At 44.4% G+C, this 18,506-nt stretch overlaps 1 protein-coding gene across 1 annotated transcript in view; it reads left to right on the plus strand.

Moving 5' to 3' along the window:
- ryr2a (ryanodine receptor 2a (cardiac)) overlaps window positions 1–18,506 on the plus strand; it is a 1,161,183-nt gene that overhangs the window by 770,857 nt on the left and 371,820 nt on the right. Inside the window, 1 exon segment of the mRNA XM_056296806.1 lies at window positions 17,696–17,777. Coding sequence (XP_056152781.1) covers window positions 17,696–17,777 — 82 coding nt within the window.

Raw genomic sequence — 18,506 nt, forward strand, 5'->3', positions numbered from 1 at the left:
GATACAAGAGCAATACACCGCCCTTCAACAAAAACCTTAACCAAAGTTATCCTACCCGACTCGTCAGAGAAACACTCATTCACAACCATATTTAATCTGCGGCGGCAGAGTATCGCTACCCCTCTCGTTCTACTGTTTGCGCACGATGATGCCACAACCTTGAAATATTTATTAGCTAGTCCGTTCACATCAGAGGATAATCTTTGGGTTTCTTGTAAAAGGATGATGTCTGCCCCCCTCTTACGAACCACCTCCATCAGTGCAACACGCTTGCTATGGTGATTCAGACCATTGGCATTAAGGCTAATAAACGTTAGAATCGCCATGGGCTGAGAGTGTAAAAACGGCTGACTAGACAGACCACTGACCTGGCATTCGTCCGAGTGAAAGATGCATCAATGAAAACGGTAACAAAAAAACCCCAACTAAACCCACCCACATAACGTTAACCCCATTGCGCACACAGGCATAGAGATGTTCCTGCATTTCTCTAGGCTGTGACTGGTATGCAAAGCAATGCTTCTATCCAGCAAATTCGACCAGAATTATATTCAAGAAACAACATGAAAGATAAGCAGTATATGAAGATAATTAGGTCACTACGAACAGTAGCCCAGAAACAACCATTGACAATAACATTAGAAGTAGGCCTACAGCCAGAGGGAGTGCGACCAATATTGAATTATAGCCTAATGGCTAGGCCTGAGTCGGGAGGGGAGAAAAAAAACACATACTGTATTATGAAATAAAAATAATAATTGCAAAAAGCCTCACCTCCCCACACTATAAAAACAACATAAAAGATAGGCCTAAGCAGTATATGTAGATAATTAGGCCACAATGAACAGTAGCCCAAAAACAACCATCGACAATCAAATTCAGACGTAGGCCTACAGCCAGCGGAAGTGCGACCAATATTGAATTATAGCCTAATATATGGCTAGGCCTGAGTCGGGAGGGGAGAAAAAAAACATACTGTATTATGAAATAAAAAATAATAATTGCAAAAAACCTCACCTCCCCACACTATAAGAACAACATGAAAGATAGGCCTAAACAGTATATGTAGATAATTAGGCCACAACGAACAGTAGCCCAAAAACAATCGACCTTAAAAGTAAAACCATAGGCTATAGGCCTAGAGCCCAGGCGGAGGCGGAGAAAAGTGTAGGCCTATTATGAAAATATTGATAGGCCTAGGCTAATAAGCCACTAACCTAACCTTACTCAGTAATGAGTGTTTGGCCTATCACACAAACCACACTTCCATGGTAGGACACAGGAAATAATAACATTCAAAAGCAGGCCTACAGCCAGAGGGAGTGCGACCAATATTGAATTATAGCCTAATATATGGCTGAGTCGGGAGGGGGAAAACAAAAACACATAAGCCTACTCAACAAAATTAGCTTAATGATAAATGTATTATGAAATGAATTACAGAAAGCCTCACCTCCCTACACCTTAGGCTAGATAAATAAACAGCCAGGTAGGCTATAATAATATGTATAATATATATTATTAAACTGGCAACTTCTTCAGGACATTGAAGACGGTCTTAAAATGGCGCATAAATCTTATCCAAACTGGCGTCCAATAATGTAGGCTAGGCCTAGATCAGATTAATGTGTAAAAAAAAAGCGACCAGATAGGCTAACATAGAAACGAAAAATATAGCCGTCTAGCCGACTACAGGTAGCACACAGACCTCAACTCAAGAACAGGGCACCTACCCCAGCAAAATTACACATTAGTGAACGGCATCAGACGTCAGTCCAGGTCCACAAACGAAGGTCAGTGGCAGCTAGCAGCAGAGATTAGCCGCCAAGATCAGGCTGGACCCAGGGCGTCCAGAAACCGCATGGCTTTCTTGGGGTCGGCAAAGACGTGACGCTCTCCGGGTTTGGGGAGCAGGACCAGACCGGCGCTGAAGTTGTAGTGGTATCTGAAGGAGGGGTGGTCCTGTCGCAGCCTCCTCCGAACCTCATCGAACTTGGCCCGTTTCTGCGCGTGGACGGTAGAAAGATCCGGAAAGATGTGGATCCGTGCGTCCTTGTATTTAAGAACACCCATCTTCTGCGACTTCTCCAGAATATCCTCCTTCTCCCTGAAGGTCTGCAGGCAGAGCAGGTAATGCCTGGCCGCGGGACGATTCCCTTCCTCCCCGCTCCACACGCGTCCCACACGATGAGCTCTCTCAACTCTGGGCAGAGTGGTCAGGTTCAGCATGTCTTTCAGGAACCTCGCAGCAAACTCGTACTGCGGAGGCGACTCAGAACTCTCTGGCAGGCCAATGATTCTCAGGTTATTCCTCCTAGACCTCGATTCAAGATCAGCACAGCGTTCGGTCAGATATTCCACCTGAAGTTCCAATTTACCGATTTTTCCATCTCTGGTATCACCCTTGTTCTGGAGCTCGAACACGTCTGCTCGGTTCAACTCGACAGACTCCTCGCATTTCGTAATGGCGGATTCCAGCGCACGCGTCTTCTCAGAGAGGCACTTGTCCATCTGATCAAACTTGGCTAGAATCGGGTCAATGTGCCTCTTGATCTTCTCGTCAAATGTGTCTCTGAATTCTCTGACCATGTTCTGTACCTCCTCCATCATTTTGGCCAGCGGCTCAATCTGTTTCTGCTCCTCTCTCGACGAGCGGCCCGTCCTCCTTCTGGGAAGCGACTTGTTGCTAGTAGGTGCCTGGCTGGACCTGCTAGCATCGGAATTTTCATCCCCAGACGACATTGTTCGGCCAAAAAATCTAACAAAAAGTCGAAATACACTGCGATAACGTGAACTTGAACACGAATGTCAAGAATACAGGACTTTGCTCGATAGAAATATGAAATAAAGTCACGGGCCTCCGGAGCTCACAGCAAACGTGGCATTTCGCTCGCTGGCCAAACCGGAAGCCCGCAAACAGAGAATCTTTAATGCATCTGCAGATGGAGAGACATAAGGCCACACAGAGGTTCGTCTGTGTGGATATGCTCTGCCTCTGAGCTGGAGGTAGTGGTTTTTTATAGCACAGTCCGTCGCGTCATACCCTATGTTTCATGCATTAACTAAGGTGTCGTCTTACAAAGGTATGTGTAATGACCTACTTTTCACTCTCAAAGATGATAACACTGTTTCTGAATTAGCCGTGGAACTTCGGCATGTTTATTTCGCTCCATCTACCCTCCCGCTCCCCGTGGCTGCTCTGTTTTCTATCCCATAATTCCCTGTGTCCTTAAAGATGTATTCCCCTAATACTGAACATCACAGTATGCAGGAAACCATCTGAGTTAATCATGTTCTGTGCCTGGTGAGTGTCTGTAGGTCCATTACTCTTATCTTTGCTGTCCCAGTGTGGCAAAGGGGAAGCAATCATGATAAGGTGGCTATGTGACCCCATGGGGGCACGCATGACAACAATGGGTATGTGTGTCTGCATTGAGTGAGAAGTTTCATCCACATAGAAGTGGAAAACTACAGAGTACATACGGAGTGCATATGGAGTACATTTTGTACTCCACACAAGTCGCTGGGCAGTTTTGAACTATAAAGGGTAATATAAAACTGTTTAAACTGGTTATTGATGGTGTCAGGGTTGGTAGTCTTTACCCCAGCTGCTGTGCAAATTTCAGGAATAGTGTTAGCGGCTGTGGACTGTCTAACCTGATGGGCTAATAGTTTTCCAGCTTTCTCTCCATGCTCATAAAATGTCTGTTTTGATTTAAAGAATAATTGTTCTGTTTGTTTAATGGAGAGATTGTCGAATTCGGTTTTAAATAATATTTTTTTCTTATAAAGTTCAGGTGTTGGGGAATCAGCATATGAATGGTCCACTTCCGCTATACTATGAGACAGTTCTATTAGACGTTGCTTATGTTTCTTTCTCTCATGTGCTGTGTATGAGGTTATTTGGCCTCTAAGGTAGGCTTTGAGAGCCTCCCAAACAATAGTTAGTGGTATATCCGGAGTATGGTTGAATTCCATAAGGATATGTATCTGCTGGGAGAGAAAAATTTTAAAGGAGTCCCTGGACAGTAATAGAGGATCAAATCGCCAAGTGCATTGGGGTTTAGGGCAGTCTATGGAAGCCTATATCTAGATGTACAGGACTATGATCTGAAATAACAATACTATTATATTGGCTCCCCCTAACCATAGGAAGGACCCTACTATCCAGGAGAAAAAAATCAATCCTTGAGTAAGAATGGTGCACTGGGGAAAAAAAGGAGTATTGTTTAGTAGTTGGGTTGTTTCTTCTCCAGGGATCAAAAAGAGAGTAGGATTCCATAAATGAATGGATAACAGCGCCTGCCTTGGAAATTTTACTATTAGGTCTTGGGTTTGATCTGTCCAAATATGGATGTAATACACAATTAAAATCTTCCCCCAATATTAATCGGTAATTATTTAAGTCTGGGAGGGCTGCTATGAAACTACAGAAAAAAAAGTGGGTCATCCCAGTTTGGTCCATATACATGTGCTAGTGCCACACGTGTACCATACAGGTTACCTGTCACTATCACATACCTTCCCCTGGGGTCAGAAATAGTCAGTAAAGGAACGAATGGGATACCCTTCCTGATCAAGATGGCCGTGCCCCGCGTTCTATTCTCATTCCTGGAACAGAAAATTTGTCTTAACCAAGCTTTCTTTAGTTTTGTGTGTTCACTTGACCGAAGGTGAGTTTCCTGTAAGAACATGACATCAGCTCTCAAAGATTTTAAATATACAAAAACCCTACTACGCTTTACTGGATTGTGAATTCCCTTTATATTCCAGCTCAAAAAACGAAGATAACCTGTATTTTGAGCATCAGACATTTTTTCTAAAAATGAAAAGAGAAAAGAAAACAAAAAGTCCCTGCCTACTAGCTACAAAACAAAAACAGAGCCTTGAGAACCCATGCTGATCTACTAATTCCCTAGAGATTGCATCCCCCATTTCGAGTATAACATGGCAAATAACCATATAAAAACCCTCTAACAAGCCCTAACCAGGGCGAACAGTGGTCTTGTTAAGATTATATTAAATCAAAAAGTATTTATATACTTAAGAACTATATATCAACACCCATATTAAATTTTAAAAAAAGGAAGGAAAATATAGCAACAACCATATAACAGCAGTTATAATACAGTTCCTTTATAGGTAAGTGACACTGACCTGAGCGTCGCCCTAGCAGGCTCTGTGTCACCCTAGCAGGCTCTGGCAAGTCACCAAAGCACTGTTACGGGTCTCATAATAATTAGCATCCGTACACACATATACATGCACACACACGATAATGATAAAACAGCAAAATAGCTTTTTAAATGGGCAGCAGGTATTAAACATTCGTATTAAATGAAAAAGGCAACGTTATCTGTGAGTCTCAAATTACAAAAGTTAAAGTAAATAGATAAAGTTAAACCGTAACGTTACCCTGTTGTCTTGGTGTCTTAGCTAGTTACTTCGGGGCCGTGCCTATAGTCCCCGGGTCCTATATCGGGGAACATAGGACCTTTTCGAAAAAAAGGGTCCCATATTCCCCGTTTTCCCCTAAAAAGGTCCTATAATCCCGGTTGCAATAGACACCGGGGAACATAGAACCCTCTTTTGGAAAAAAGGGTCCTATATTCCCCGCTGTTTCCAGGGGAACATAGGACCTTTTTCCAAATAAAGGGTCCTATATTCCCCACTATTGCCAATCGAGGAACAAACCGGGGAACTTAGAACCCTTTTTGCAAATTATTTCCTTAACGGGTCCAAAATAATAAAAACTGGGGTCATGGCTGAGTTGTAGGCTACGACAATCTATTCCTCCGCTGGTTAAATTAGGCCGTATTACCATTGTTGGCTGTTGTATATCGCAGGCCACCTTGAGTGCGTATCCAAATTCGGCCTAGAGGAGGCTGTAATTTGCTTTATTGTTATTTCTTACCAAAATGTACTGCAGTAGGCCTAGTTAGTTGGCTCTCCGGCTCAGCATGGACAGTCGGCAATCAACGCAAGTTTGTCTTGCAGTAGGCCCGCCTACCAGTATAACCTAGCCATTTCCACCTTCGCTCAAAGTTCAATTTGCACAGCACTGGACACTTCAGCCACTTTCTTGTTACTTTGCAGTTCGTTTTCCATATTAAATCACTTGGCAGACTTTCTTTCAAAAAGACTTTAATGATGAACTTTTTAGGCAGAGAACTTGGACCAGGACTTGGAATTTAGGACCAGCACAAAGTATCCATCAACGGGGGCCGCCTACCTTACACAATAGGCTAATTGCCTAATAATAATAATATGTGCTTCTCAAAAAACTAAAGGCTTGTGGAGGTGCTAAACCAAAAACATGAATCAAAGACGAACATCAAAGGATGTGAGGTAACACTCACCATATGGTAAAAAAATAACAGAGGCAGTCCTCTATTTCACCATTTTATTGTTTGGCATCAGTCATTAAGGTTTCTGAAGAAGACCACCCGGCCAAGTTAATGACTGATGCCAAACAATGAAATGGTAAAATAGAGAATTGTCTTTTTTTTTTTTCATTTGATGAGCGCTACCTTACATCCTTTGATGTTCTTCTTTAATAATAATAATAATAATAATAATAGTAATAATATCAATAATAATAATAGTAATAATAATAATAAACAACAGCCTAATAATAATAATAATAATGATAATAATAATAATAATAGCCTAATTACAAAAGAGGCCTAATAACAAATAACAATTACAGGCATAATACTATCAATAGTAACACTGATAATAGGCTATTAATAACAAAATGCTTCTAGTAAAAGCTTGGCTGAAAAAGGGTTGGTCTATGGCAGAAGCCCCCCAGAAAAGGCATGGTCTAAAACAAAAATCTCCAAGGCCTAACTAGCCTAACGTTAAGGTTTTTTTCTTCTTCAAAAAAGCAAAATGAGTAGTCCTAGTCCATTAGGCTACTCAACAAAGAGGGGCTAAAACCTCTACTCAGTCTATCTGAAAATGTGGTGGCTTACAGCCCTCCAATATGATTCCAAATCTCTGTGACCAGCATCTAGTTGACCCTTGAGCCGCAGGAGACGGGCCTCCAACCTCCTTCACTTGGGCTTCCGCCTTGGGGGAGCATCTCCTCGCTCCGCCATCTCCAGCCTTTCCTCTGCCAGGGTTTGCTGGTCCTTAATGTGGCGCAGAAACATCCAAAGGGATGGGTGGCACACTTGGACCGCATCATTTAGAGTGCGATGATAAGCTACAAAAACAAGAGGTTAATCATGTAAACTGTTAAAGAAATGTGAATATGCTGAACATGTTGACAGTGGCTTGATAAACATGAATGCATAATACAGCTTTAGGAGTGTAGGCCTTTGTGTGATGTAGACCTCCAAAAATTATGCTGGATTGTGTTAAACTGATTTTTAAAATGAAAGTTAAATACATAGCCTATGGTGAATTCCACAGCTAATTGATGGAAACGATGTAGATTTATCAAGCTTTAAGATTATCCAAAACAATGGTTGACTGTGAGTCCTACACCGATGCTATATTATTTTTTTAAATAATGATACAAATAATCGACTAAAAACAGTATAGCCTAATTTACACAACCATAATCATACAATTGGCCTACGTTATCATAGCCTGCACGCTTCTGGGGTTTCGCATGAAAATGTTAAGCGTGTTATGGGCCACACATCAAAAATAAAGTCTGTTCGCTGATTATTCAATAAATCAGAAAATAAGTCTTAGTCACTTACACTCAACGTGGTTGTTGGTCCTTTGCTCCATGTTGCGTGCATAGACGTTCCACATTGGATGTGGGAAGAGGGCTCCATCGTGGATGTATGTGTTCCCGACATACTGCAGGAAGTCATGCAGCTCTGGATGGTCCCGCTGGACGCGCCTCGTGTCCGGGTGGCGAACGAGCAGGGCGAAGTTGTCTTGAATTGTGTCCAGTGGTAGGTGGCCGAGTGCCATCACCTTGTGGTTGACTGCTGCCAACTGAAGGTCATCCCGGAATGCAGTAGAAAGTCCAAGTCTTTGCACCCTCTTCCACAGGGCTTGACTGAAATGGAAGTAGCATCCACTCACTTGTGCCCTTGGAAGTTCTGTTTCCAGCGCATTGATAAGCACCTGTTCAAAGTCGCATATGACCTTTTGAGGTGCCCAGTGGTGCTGCGTAATCCTCCTGGTTTCCCGTTTGATGCAATCGGGCACCTGCCGGTAGTGCCCAATTGTGCGCTGGCCCATCAGCGCATGCACCAGAGGGATAACGAAGCCATGCATGTTTCCAAGTACTGTAAAAACTTGGCTGAAAAGGCGGGGGCACGTTCTGAACGTTGCATCCATATATACGGTTCCACAGCCTCGCAGCTTCCTGATGTTTCCCTCTGTGGCAAACACAGTAATAGCCCACTCGTTGTCTTGGTGCAGGAGGAACTGTTCCCTGTCCCATGTTTCAGCCCATGCACCTTCGATGACGACATCCTCAAGTGTAGCTGGAATCGGGGGCGTGACTGCTGCGCGTGCTCTGGCCATAACAGTCCTTACAGACTGGAATCCTTGTGGTGGTGGTCTGTCGCCGCAACCCTGGATTTGACGTTGTCGACGCTGCAGGACCCTTTGCGCATTATAGATCCTTCTGATTGGGACTGTTGGCTCCCTCGCAACTTCTGCAATCACCCCCTGTCGGAATTCTGCACGGTGCACCATTTCTCCGTCAGGGGGATGCACGTGTTCCCCAACATCGTGCACAATAATGTTAGCATCCACGTCTTCCACTTCAAATCTATTTGTGATCAGTGGCACTCTACAGTTCCACCTCCAGCACCTCCATCTAATGGTGTCTTGATTGGTGCTGTGCTTCTGATATCTGAAGTTCTCATGTACCAACACTTTGCCCCCTCGATCACCATCCATAACTATCGCCATTGTTTGTCTTCTTGTAGGCTAGTAAGCACATGACAGTGAGTCCACGAGTTATCACCGATAACAACCGATTGAAACTTGCGTGCAGATGACCACACATCCACGACAAGTTTTAAATATTTCCAAACTCGAAATCATGTGTGCATTTGGCTATTTATAAATTATTTTTCGAGCAATGTGTTTTGTGATTCAGCTTTAGCGTTGTTGATTAGCCTTTCATTCATATTTTGTCAAAAAGGCGTATTCATTCGCCTAGGCCTATGTCCCGTTATTTCTGTAGCATACAGCATCTTAGAATCTTAAGAGACCAGGCAGATATTGTTATTATTTTATTGTTATTACCATGCTATTTCAGCCTACTTTATAATTATAAATATTTCAATTATCCAATTTTTAGCATTTCTAATATAAGGGTATATTATTATTATTATTATTATCATCATCATCATTATTATGATTAGGCTATTATTATTATCATTATTATTATTATTATTATTATTGCCATTATTATTATGTTATTATTATTATTATTATTATCATTAAAATTATGATGCTTAAAGGGCCTTACTGAGCAGATGGTTTCTATCTAATATCTGTCAGATGCTTTTCCCAATAAGCTGGTGTAGTTATGATGGGAACGACGGCTTTCTAGGGAACATAGAAGAAGTGGGTCGGAATTGGCCCATTGTCGGTATCAGCCAGCTTACGCAGGAGTCTATCCCTGGTACAATGCGCTAGACCTCTGGGAGATGGACTGCTGAGGACGGAACACACCACCTATCCTCAGCTCCCAGCACTTCTCGCACAATGTGCTACTCCTACGCTGAGTTGGCGGCACCCGGGATCGAACTCACGAACTTGCGATCGATAGGCGAGAGCTCTACCGACTGAGCTATGCCCGGGTACAATTGCCCAAGTAACATAGGCTTACTATATTACATTCAGCACAGACGAGCCAGCTCACCTACTCGGCGAGGCGCATTTTCCTCGATAAGTGACACATTTCATGCATAAATATCAGAGAACTACCGGGGTGGGTTATGCGCCCAAATATAGGCTATAGCCTAATAAGTTGAAATTGGTTTAGTGTGGAAAGTTTCCACATACTTTAGCCAACCTGGACTTTGTGAATTCGTTTTTGTGATATAAAAATAGAAATCGTATGATCCATTGTCTTCTTAATAATCTGCCCTAAATAATGCATTATTGAAAATGCACTTTTTGCGCCAAACAGCGTCAAACCTGCTGACCGGGGAACATAGGACCTTTCTTTATAAATAGGGTCCTATGTTCCCCTAGGACACCCGGGGAACATAGGACCCTTTTTATAAAGAAAGGTCCCCTGTTTCCCTGCACATACAAAACGGGGAACATAGGACCCTTTTGGGGAAAAGTGGGGAATATAGGGCCCTCTGTATACAAAAAGGTCCGATATTCCCTGGTCTCATACAAAGCGGGGAGCATAGGACCCTGGGACTATAGGACCCGGGGAACATAGGACCCGGGGACTATAGGACCCGGGGACTATAGGGAGGACCCCGTTACCTTCCGCTAGTTGTTGGCACTTAGCAGCTAATATCAATTAGCCGTCAATACCAGTTGGCCACAAATATATTGGAGTGTATCAACATCTTACTGTACATTGTCCTGAGGCTTTAGATTCTCTGTGATATAACCCATCGCCTTAGATGGGTCTTCCAACCGCTTTTTTTGGCCGGACGATGAAGTGATACGAAGCTCCACCGGGAACCGGATCCCGAACTTGACGCCCTGGCAGCTCCAGAGGAGCCGTTTAGCTTCGGAGAAGGCCGCTCTCTTTTTTGCCACCGCCGCGGTGTAATCCGGGAAGATGCTCCCTCTCTTGCCGTGCAGGCTCAACGGAGCTAAACGGGCAGCTTTGCGGAAAACCTCCTCCCTCCCTCCCTCTCTCTCTCTCTCCCTCTCTCTCTGAGAAATAGTGAAACTTCACCATGATGATCCTTGGAGGGGGGGGGGTTTCTCCTTCGTTGGTCGAGTGCCGCAGGCTGCGGTGAGCCCGGTCTAGGGTCGGGGTGAAGCTGAGGCCCAGTAACTCCTGCAGTAGTTTAGAGATGCTAATAGTAGGCTGCTGGCCTCCTCCGCTGGTCTCCAATCCCTCCTTTATCCCGACAATACGTGCATTACACCGGCGTTGTCGTCCCTCCAGACTGTCTACCTTCTGGCGTAGCATAGCGACTTCAGGTTTTAGCTGACCGGTGTCCTCCTCCATTTTCGTCGTCTTGTCTGAGTATGTGTTCAGGCCGTCCTCCACATCTTTCAGACGGGTCTCTTGTTTCGCCATGCCGGCCTTTATAGAGTCTATTTTTGCATTCAGATCCTCTGTGAATGAATCTATCCGTGCCAAGATCTTGCTCTCACTGCTCGCGATGGCAGCCATCACCCCAGATAGGTCTGTAGACTCCCCGTCCAGGGCTTTCACAGAGCCCGAGGCTTTAGCGGCCTGGTCACTGCTGGGTTTGTTTTCGCCCATCGCGTCTTCTAGATGATCGATATGCAAGTACAGGGTTGTGAGTCCGGTGTGCTAGCGGTTAAGTATCGTGTGTGTTAAACCTAATTTATCTGTGTTTGATCTGAAAAGTTATAATATTAATGAAAAGTTCACCCTGATCAGGAGCCCAATGTAAAGACGTCCTCACATGTTACTGCTCACCAGCGCCATCTTCATGTTTCTTTGACACCATTTTGGGACCGGCGTGCAGCATATTTTGCAAAGTACAGTTTTCTGGTCCGTGTCAGACTTTTCATACCCAAACCCCGTCCATACGATGGAAGTAGCCCCTCTTTTAGGTACAAGCTCATCGTTTTGTCCTCGCTGGTCGGAGTCCTTCTGTTTGCAATTACCCCGTTCTGCGTTACGTTCGCTGTCCTCCATGTTTGTTTGTGTTTCCCTCATGCATTTCCTGTCTGCGTTCCGTGCCGTGCGAAGAGCGGAAAAGTTCGTCCAAATGATGAAAAATATTGCCGTAAAGAGTGTGATTTGCGACACAATAAAATAAACTATAGAGCTTCATATGAAATAATACACGTTTTCTATCATCAGACGCGATACTATATCATCATATTGCACAACCCTGTCTATCTACTACTACTACTCCTACTACTAGTTTCGGCTGCTCCCGTTAGGGGGCGCCACAGTGGATCATCCGTTTCCATCTCTTCCTGTCCTCTGCATCTTCCTCTGTCACACCAGCCACCTGCACGTCCTCTCTCACCATATCCATAAACCTCCTCTTTGGCCTTTCTCTTTTCCTTTTCCCTTGCAGCGCCATATTCAGCATCCTTTTCCCAATATGCCCAGCATCTCTCCTCCATACATGTCCAAGCCATCTCAATTTTGCCTCTCTTGCTTTGTCTCCAAACCGTCCAACCTGAGTTGTCCCTCTAATATACTCGTTCCTAATCCTGTCCTTCTTCATCCCTCTCAATGAAAATCTTATCATCTTCAACTCTGCCACCTCCAGCTCCACCTCCTGTCTTTTCATCAGTGCCACTGTCTCCCAACCATATAACATAGCTCAGCAGTGGCTAACCATGTGCCATGGAGAGCCATGTGTATGCAGGTTTTCATTCCAACCCGACTCCACACCAGGTAATTTCACTGATACATTCTTCCTTTTTGGTTGAAGGGTTGCTGTCAGTGAAATCATCTGTTGTGGAGTCCATCTGGAATGAAAACCTGCATACACCGAGGGACGTAACAATTACAATAGGTAGCAAAACTGAGCAGACACAGCTCATTGTGGTTAAGAGCAATGGGGAGCCACTACTAGGAAGGGAGACAGCCATGAAACTTGGGAGTTTTAAAAATAGGCACAGATATCTCAGCTGTGGTAGACATAAGAAAGTCACTCGAATAGCAGTATCCAAAGCTATTCCAAGGAGTAGGACGGCTGAACACAAAACAGATAAACATGTACATAGACCCGGCGGTAAAACCTGTGGCCCAGCCGCTGAGGCGTATACTGTTCAACCTGGGGGGGGGGGCAGTAGAGGCCAAAATAAAACAATTATGGACATGGACATTACTGAACCGGTAACTGGCCCCACCCCATGGATAAACCCTGTGGTCATTGTACCAAAATCAGACCATGATGTAAGGTTATGTCCAGACATGAGACGTGCAAACCAGGCCATAGTGAGAGAGCAATATCCAATCCCCACTGTGGATGAGATACTTCAAGGGATGAATGGCTCGACAGTGTTTAGTAAGCTAGACCTGAAATGGGGCTATCGCCAGCTTCAACTGACCCCTGAGTCAAGAGAAATCACCACCTTTGCAGTGCATAACAGTGTGTACAAATACAAAAGACTAATATTTGGGGTAACTTCAGCTAGCGAACGGTACCAACACGTAATACCTAATGCCTTGGCTGGAATTGAAGGTGTTGAAAACGTCTCAGATGACATCATCGTGCATGCAGCCAACCGGGAAACACATGCCAGATGCCTGCACGCTGTCATGACCAGACTGATGGAAAGGGGACTGACGCTGAATCCGGAAAAATGTCAATTAAACATGGACAGGTTAATATTCATGGGAATTTTGTTGTCTGAAAAGGGCATCGGACCAATGGCAGAGAGGGTGCAAGTGGTGGCAGATGCTCGAGAATCAGAGAATGCCACAGAGGTGAGGAGTTTCTTAGGACTTGTGGGGTATAGTAGCAGATTCATCCCACAATTTGCAACATTATCAGAGTCACTGCGTCATTTAACAAGAAAGGACACACCATTTGTATTTGGATCACAACAGAGAATGTCATTCAAGGCATTTAAGGAGGAGCTGGCTAGAGCTGGCACCTTAGCATATTTTGACAAGGACGCACCAACCAAAGTGATGGTGTACGCCAGTCCGGTAGGTTTAGCTGCAGTACTGGTTCAGAACCAACAGGGACAGGAAGCGCCAATATGCTATGTGAGTCGTAGTTTAACTGACTGTGAGAAGAAATACTCTAAGACAGAGAGAGAGGCCCTAGTTCTTGTATGGGCTTGCAAGAGACTACACCCCATGTGTATGGCCAAAGGTTTGATTTGGTAACTGTCAATAAGCCATTAGAAATAATATATGGACCCCAATCCAAGCCCTGTGCCCGCATAGAGAGGTGGGTACTTAGGCTACAGCCATACAATTTTAAAGTGGTACACATCCCGGGCAAACAAAACATTGCTGACTCATTATCACGACAGCTGGGAGAGACAGCAAAGCAAGAGAGACATGACTATGGCTCAGATGAGTGAGATTTGTAGCCATAAATGCCACCCCCAAAGAACTCACTACTAGAGAGGTGGAAGAGGCATCTGCAACCGATCCAGAACTAATTGAAGTATGGAAGGCAATTACAAATGGACATTTGGGAAACTGTAAAACCTATGCAGCAGTTGTGAATGAGCTGTGCATAGTGGGGTACCTAGTACTTTGTCGAACACATATTGTACTGCCCACAACTTTGCATGCAAGAGCCCTGGTGTTAGCACATGAGGGACATCTGGGGATCGTTGGCACTATGCGACATCTCAGGACCAAGGTGTGGTGGCCTGGCATGGATAGGGCAGCTGAAAAATACTGTAAAAGTTGCCATGGCGGTCAGATAGTGGCCAGACCCGACCCACCTGAACCATTACAACCGACACCATTACCGGACGGCCCTTGACAGGACTTGGCTTACTTTGGTCCTTGCCATCCAATAACTACATTCTTGTCGTAGTTGATTATTACAGTTGCTACTGCGAGTATGGCGTCATGACTTCCACAACAACAGAGAGTCTATCTTTAGCTGCCATGGTCTGCCTATTTCATGTAAAAGTGACAACGGCCCCCAGTTCAAGTCAGAGTTATTCAGAGACTTCTGTGTGAACAACGGGATTAAACACCTGAAACAACAACAAAATGGGCTCAGGCTAACGGAGAAGTTGAGCGACAAAATGCATCCTTGATGAAGAGGATCAGGATTACTCAGTCAGAAGGACTCGATTGGAAACTTGAGCTTAGAACGTATGTGACTGTGTACAGGAGCATTGACCACACCACAACAGGGAAGAGCCCAGCCGAGTTGCTCTTTAAACGCAAAATGAGAGGAAAGCTGCCAGAAATCACAGAGTCACATGCAGACATGGAAGTGCGTGACCAGGACGAGGAACATCCAAACTGTACGCAGATGAGTGGCGAAGAGCACAGTATTCAGGAGCGGACATAGGCGATACAGTTCTAGTACGTCAGGAAAAAGTGGACAAGTTCACTGCCCCTTTCAGTGCAACACCTCACAAAGGCTTATATAAGACAGGGAATCAAGTAGTTGTAGAATCTCCAGAGGGAGCACGCTACTCTAGAAACACTACTACTACTACTTTCGGCTGCTCCCGTTAGGGGTCGCCACAGCGGATCATCTGTTTCTATTTCTTCCTGTCTTCTGCGTCTTCTTCTGTCACACCAGCCACCTGCATGTCTTCCCTCATCACATCCATAAATCTCATCCATAAACCTCCTCTTTCCTGGCAGCTCCATATTCAGTATCCTTCTCCCAATATACCCAGCATCTCTCCTCCACACATGTCCAAGCCATCTCAATCTTGCCTCTCTTGCTTTGTCTCCAAACCGTCCAACCTGAGCGGTCCCTCTAATATAATCGTTCCTAATCCTGTCCTTCTTCGTTACTCCCAATGAAAATCTTAGCATCTTCAACTCTGCCACCTCCAGCTCCGCCTCTTGTCTTTTCATCGGTGCCACTGTCTCCAAACCATATAACATAGCTGGTCTCACAACCATCTTGTAAACCTTCCCATTAACTCTTGCTGGTACCCTTCTGTCGTAAATAACTCCTGACACTCTTCTCCACCCACTCCACCCTGCCTGCACTCTCTTCTCCACTTCTCTACTGCACTCCCCGTTACTTTGGACAGTTGACCCCAAATATTTAAACTCACATGCCTTCGTCACCTCCAATCCTTGCATCCTGACCATTCCACTGTCTTCTCTCTCATTCACGCATAGGTATTCCGTCTTGCTCCTACTGACTTTCATTCCTCTTCTCTCCAGTGCATACCTCCACCTCTCCAGGCTCTCCTCAACCTGCACCCTACTCTTGCTACAGATCACAATGTCATCCGCGAACATAATCGTCCATGGAGACTCCTGCCTGATCTTGTGCGTCAACCTGTCCATCACCATTGCAAACAAGAAAGGGCCCAGAGCCGATCCTTGACTACTCTAGAAACACTACATTTGTTAAAAGATACCGAACCAATGGACAAACCGAGTCACTCTGCGATCAGGAGGAGACGCAGGGAAGAGAGGACAGTACAGTGGACTTTAATGCACGTGCCACTGTGACACAGAGAGTACCCACTGACAACAACACGCCAGACATGACCAAGACAACCAGACCTCAGAGGGTTAAAAGACTACCCAATAGAATGTCTGATTACGTCACAACCTAATATGTGCAAAGACTGTATGGGTGATGTTGATGGGTAGACAATAAATAGTCCATGTTAAAACAGGTTTAAGCACTAGCTGGTTGGAGAGACAGGTTTGTAAGATGTCTGTGAGTAGAAAAAAAATCTTTTTGCAATGCCGCTGTTGACAACTGTTTTGTAAATTGTAAGTTTGTTTCCAAGGAAAAGGGGATGTCATGTATCGGTTAGTTGTTTGACATCTGTCAGTAGCTATAGTGATGACGTCATGAGAAGACGCATTGTATGCTAGGAGTTCTGATAAAGACAGCAAAGAGTTGAATACGTCTGTGTCACCAGTATGATTTAATTTGCTATGTCTATCGGTCTAATTTAATGTATTGTATCGTGCACGGATAAATAGACTCGCTAACCCCTGGCTAACAGGTCGGACCCTTTAGTCGACTGGTTAACGTAGTCGTCCGTGGTGCGGGAGACCCAGGTTCGTGTCCCGGCTGCGGCGGTTCCCTGCTGCCCCCCGAATCAGATACATTGGTGTCAGAAGTGGCATGATGAGACCGTAAGGCCATCGGAAGCGCGTGCGCCCAGAGGCGTGACGGAGTTGATATGCTGAAGCGCGAGCACGCACTTCCCGAAGGAGCAGGGTAGTGTAACGTGCACTGATAAATAGACTTGCTAGCCATTGGCTAATGGGTCGGACCCTTTAGTTGACTGGTTGATGTTGTCGCCCGTAGTGCGGAAGACTCGGGTTCGCGTCCCAGCTGTGGCGGTTCCCGGGCTACCCCCCCGGATGACTGCAGGCTCGTCATCAACTGTGCTACCAGATAGGTCCTAAATGATAACCTGACACACATTAGAGCCACATTTATGTCTGCCTAGGATAGTGTAAGAAAATGTGTATACACGTTACACTTTTATCAAATCAACTTTGTCATTTAGGAAACATAACTTGTGCTCGTCTGTGCATATCCGTGTGCGAATTTTAGTTGCTTATGGAAATGTAAAGTGATTTTAGAGAAAGATATAATCCCACAGTTTTAAAAAAAGTTAGATTACTTATGCTTAACAATTGTCAAGTCTCACCGAGATGTTTTCTACATCTTTTCAACATGAATTGCAGTGTGAATTCTATATGGAGGTAGACTTTTTTTTTCTCTAAAAGCCATAATTATGTACAACTATCCTCATGAGGTTTGTTAAAGATAGAAATCATCTCAAGTAATGGTGAAAAGTCAGGATTACTCTGCTATGGTCCTTTAAGAAGCAACACTTGTATTTCTGTATAGAATGTTAAGTATTTCTGGAATGGTGAAACTGTTTGCTCAACAATTCTTATTGTATCTGTGTGTTTCCTTTTATTCAGGACTCCAGTCAGATAGAGTTACTGAAAGAACTGATGGATCTGCAGAAAGACATGGTGGTTATGTTACTGTCAATGCTGGAAGGTAGGTGTGTCTTTTAAGAGAACGACAATGTCCTATTTGCCGACATATTTCATAATTTGCAACTTATCTGACTATAACACTCCATGAGAATTTCACAGAAATGTTGCGACTGTGCTGTGGGAGACAACTAACACCAAACCTCCTTACACAGAAAGTAGCTTTCTGTGTAAGGAGGTGTGTTCACAAGGGAACCTTGTTCGGGTGCATGGGATCATGAAGAAAGAAGATTATGTGTGATTAAGTGTCTTCACAAGCAGGTGTTATCAAGTGATCAGATCTGTTCATGGTGGACTAAATGCTGGTCAGGACAAAGAGACTAAACCTTCACTGAAGTGTACACTGTAACACTGAAGTGTACACTGTAACACCGGTAAGGAGAGGACTGGCAGTTTGAAGGTGGGAAGACTAGTTAGAAGAAGTTTTACATACGTAAGATATAGACAGATAATGAGAGAGCTAGTAAACATGTATTGCCGGCAGAGATCCCACCAATTCAAGAGATAAAATGTCAGCTTGCTGTAAGCCCACTTGGGTGGAGTGAGGTGCAAGATATTGTGAGGCATGCAAGGGCCTCTTCTGCACCTGGACCTCATGAGGTTCCTTATAGGGTTTATGAGTGTGCCTGACGTATTGAAGTTTTTATGGAAGTTAAAGATTGTCATATGGAAAAAGGGGTTATTCCAGGGGATTGATTTATAGCAGGAGATATTTTCATACCAATGAGACTTG

Source organism: Lampris incognitus, chromosome 17, assembly GCF_029633865.1.
Source record: "Lampris incognitus isolate fLamInc1 chromosome 17, fLamInc1.hap2, whole genome shotgun sequence".
Taxonomy (NCBI): Eukaryota; Metazoa; Chordata; class Actinopteri; order Lampriformes; family Lampridae; genus Lampris; species Lampris incognitus.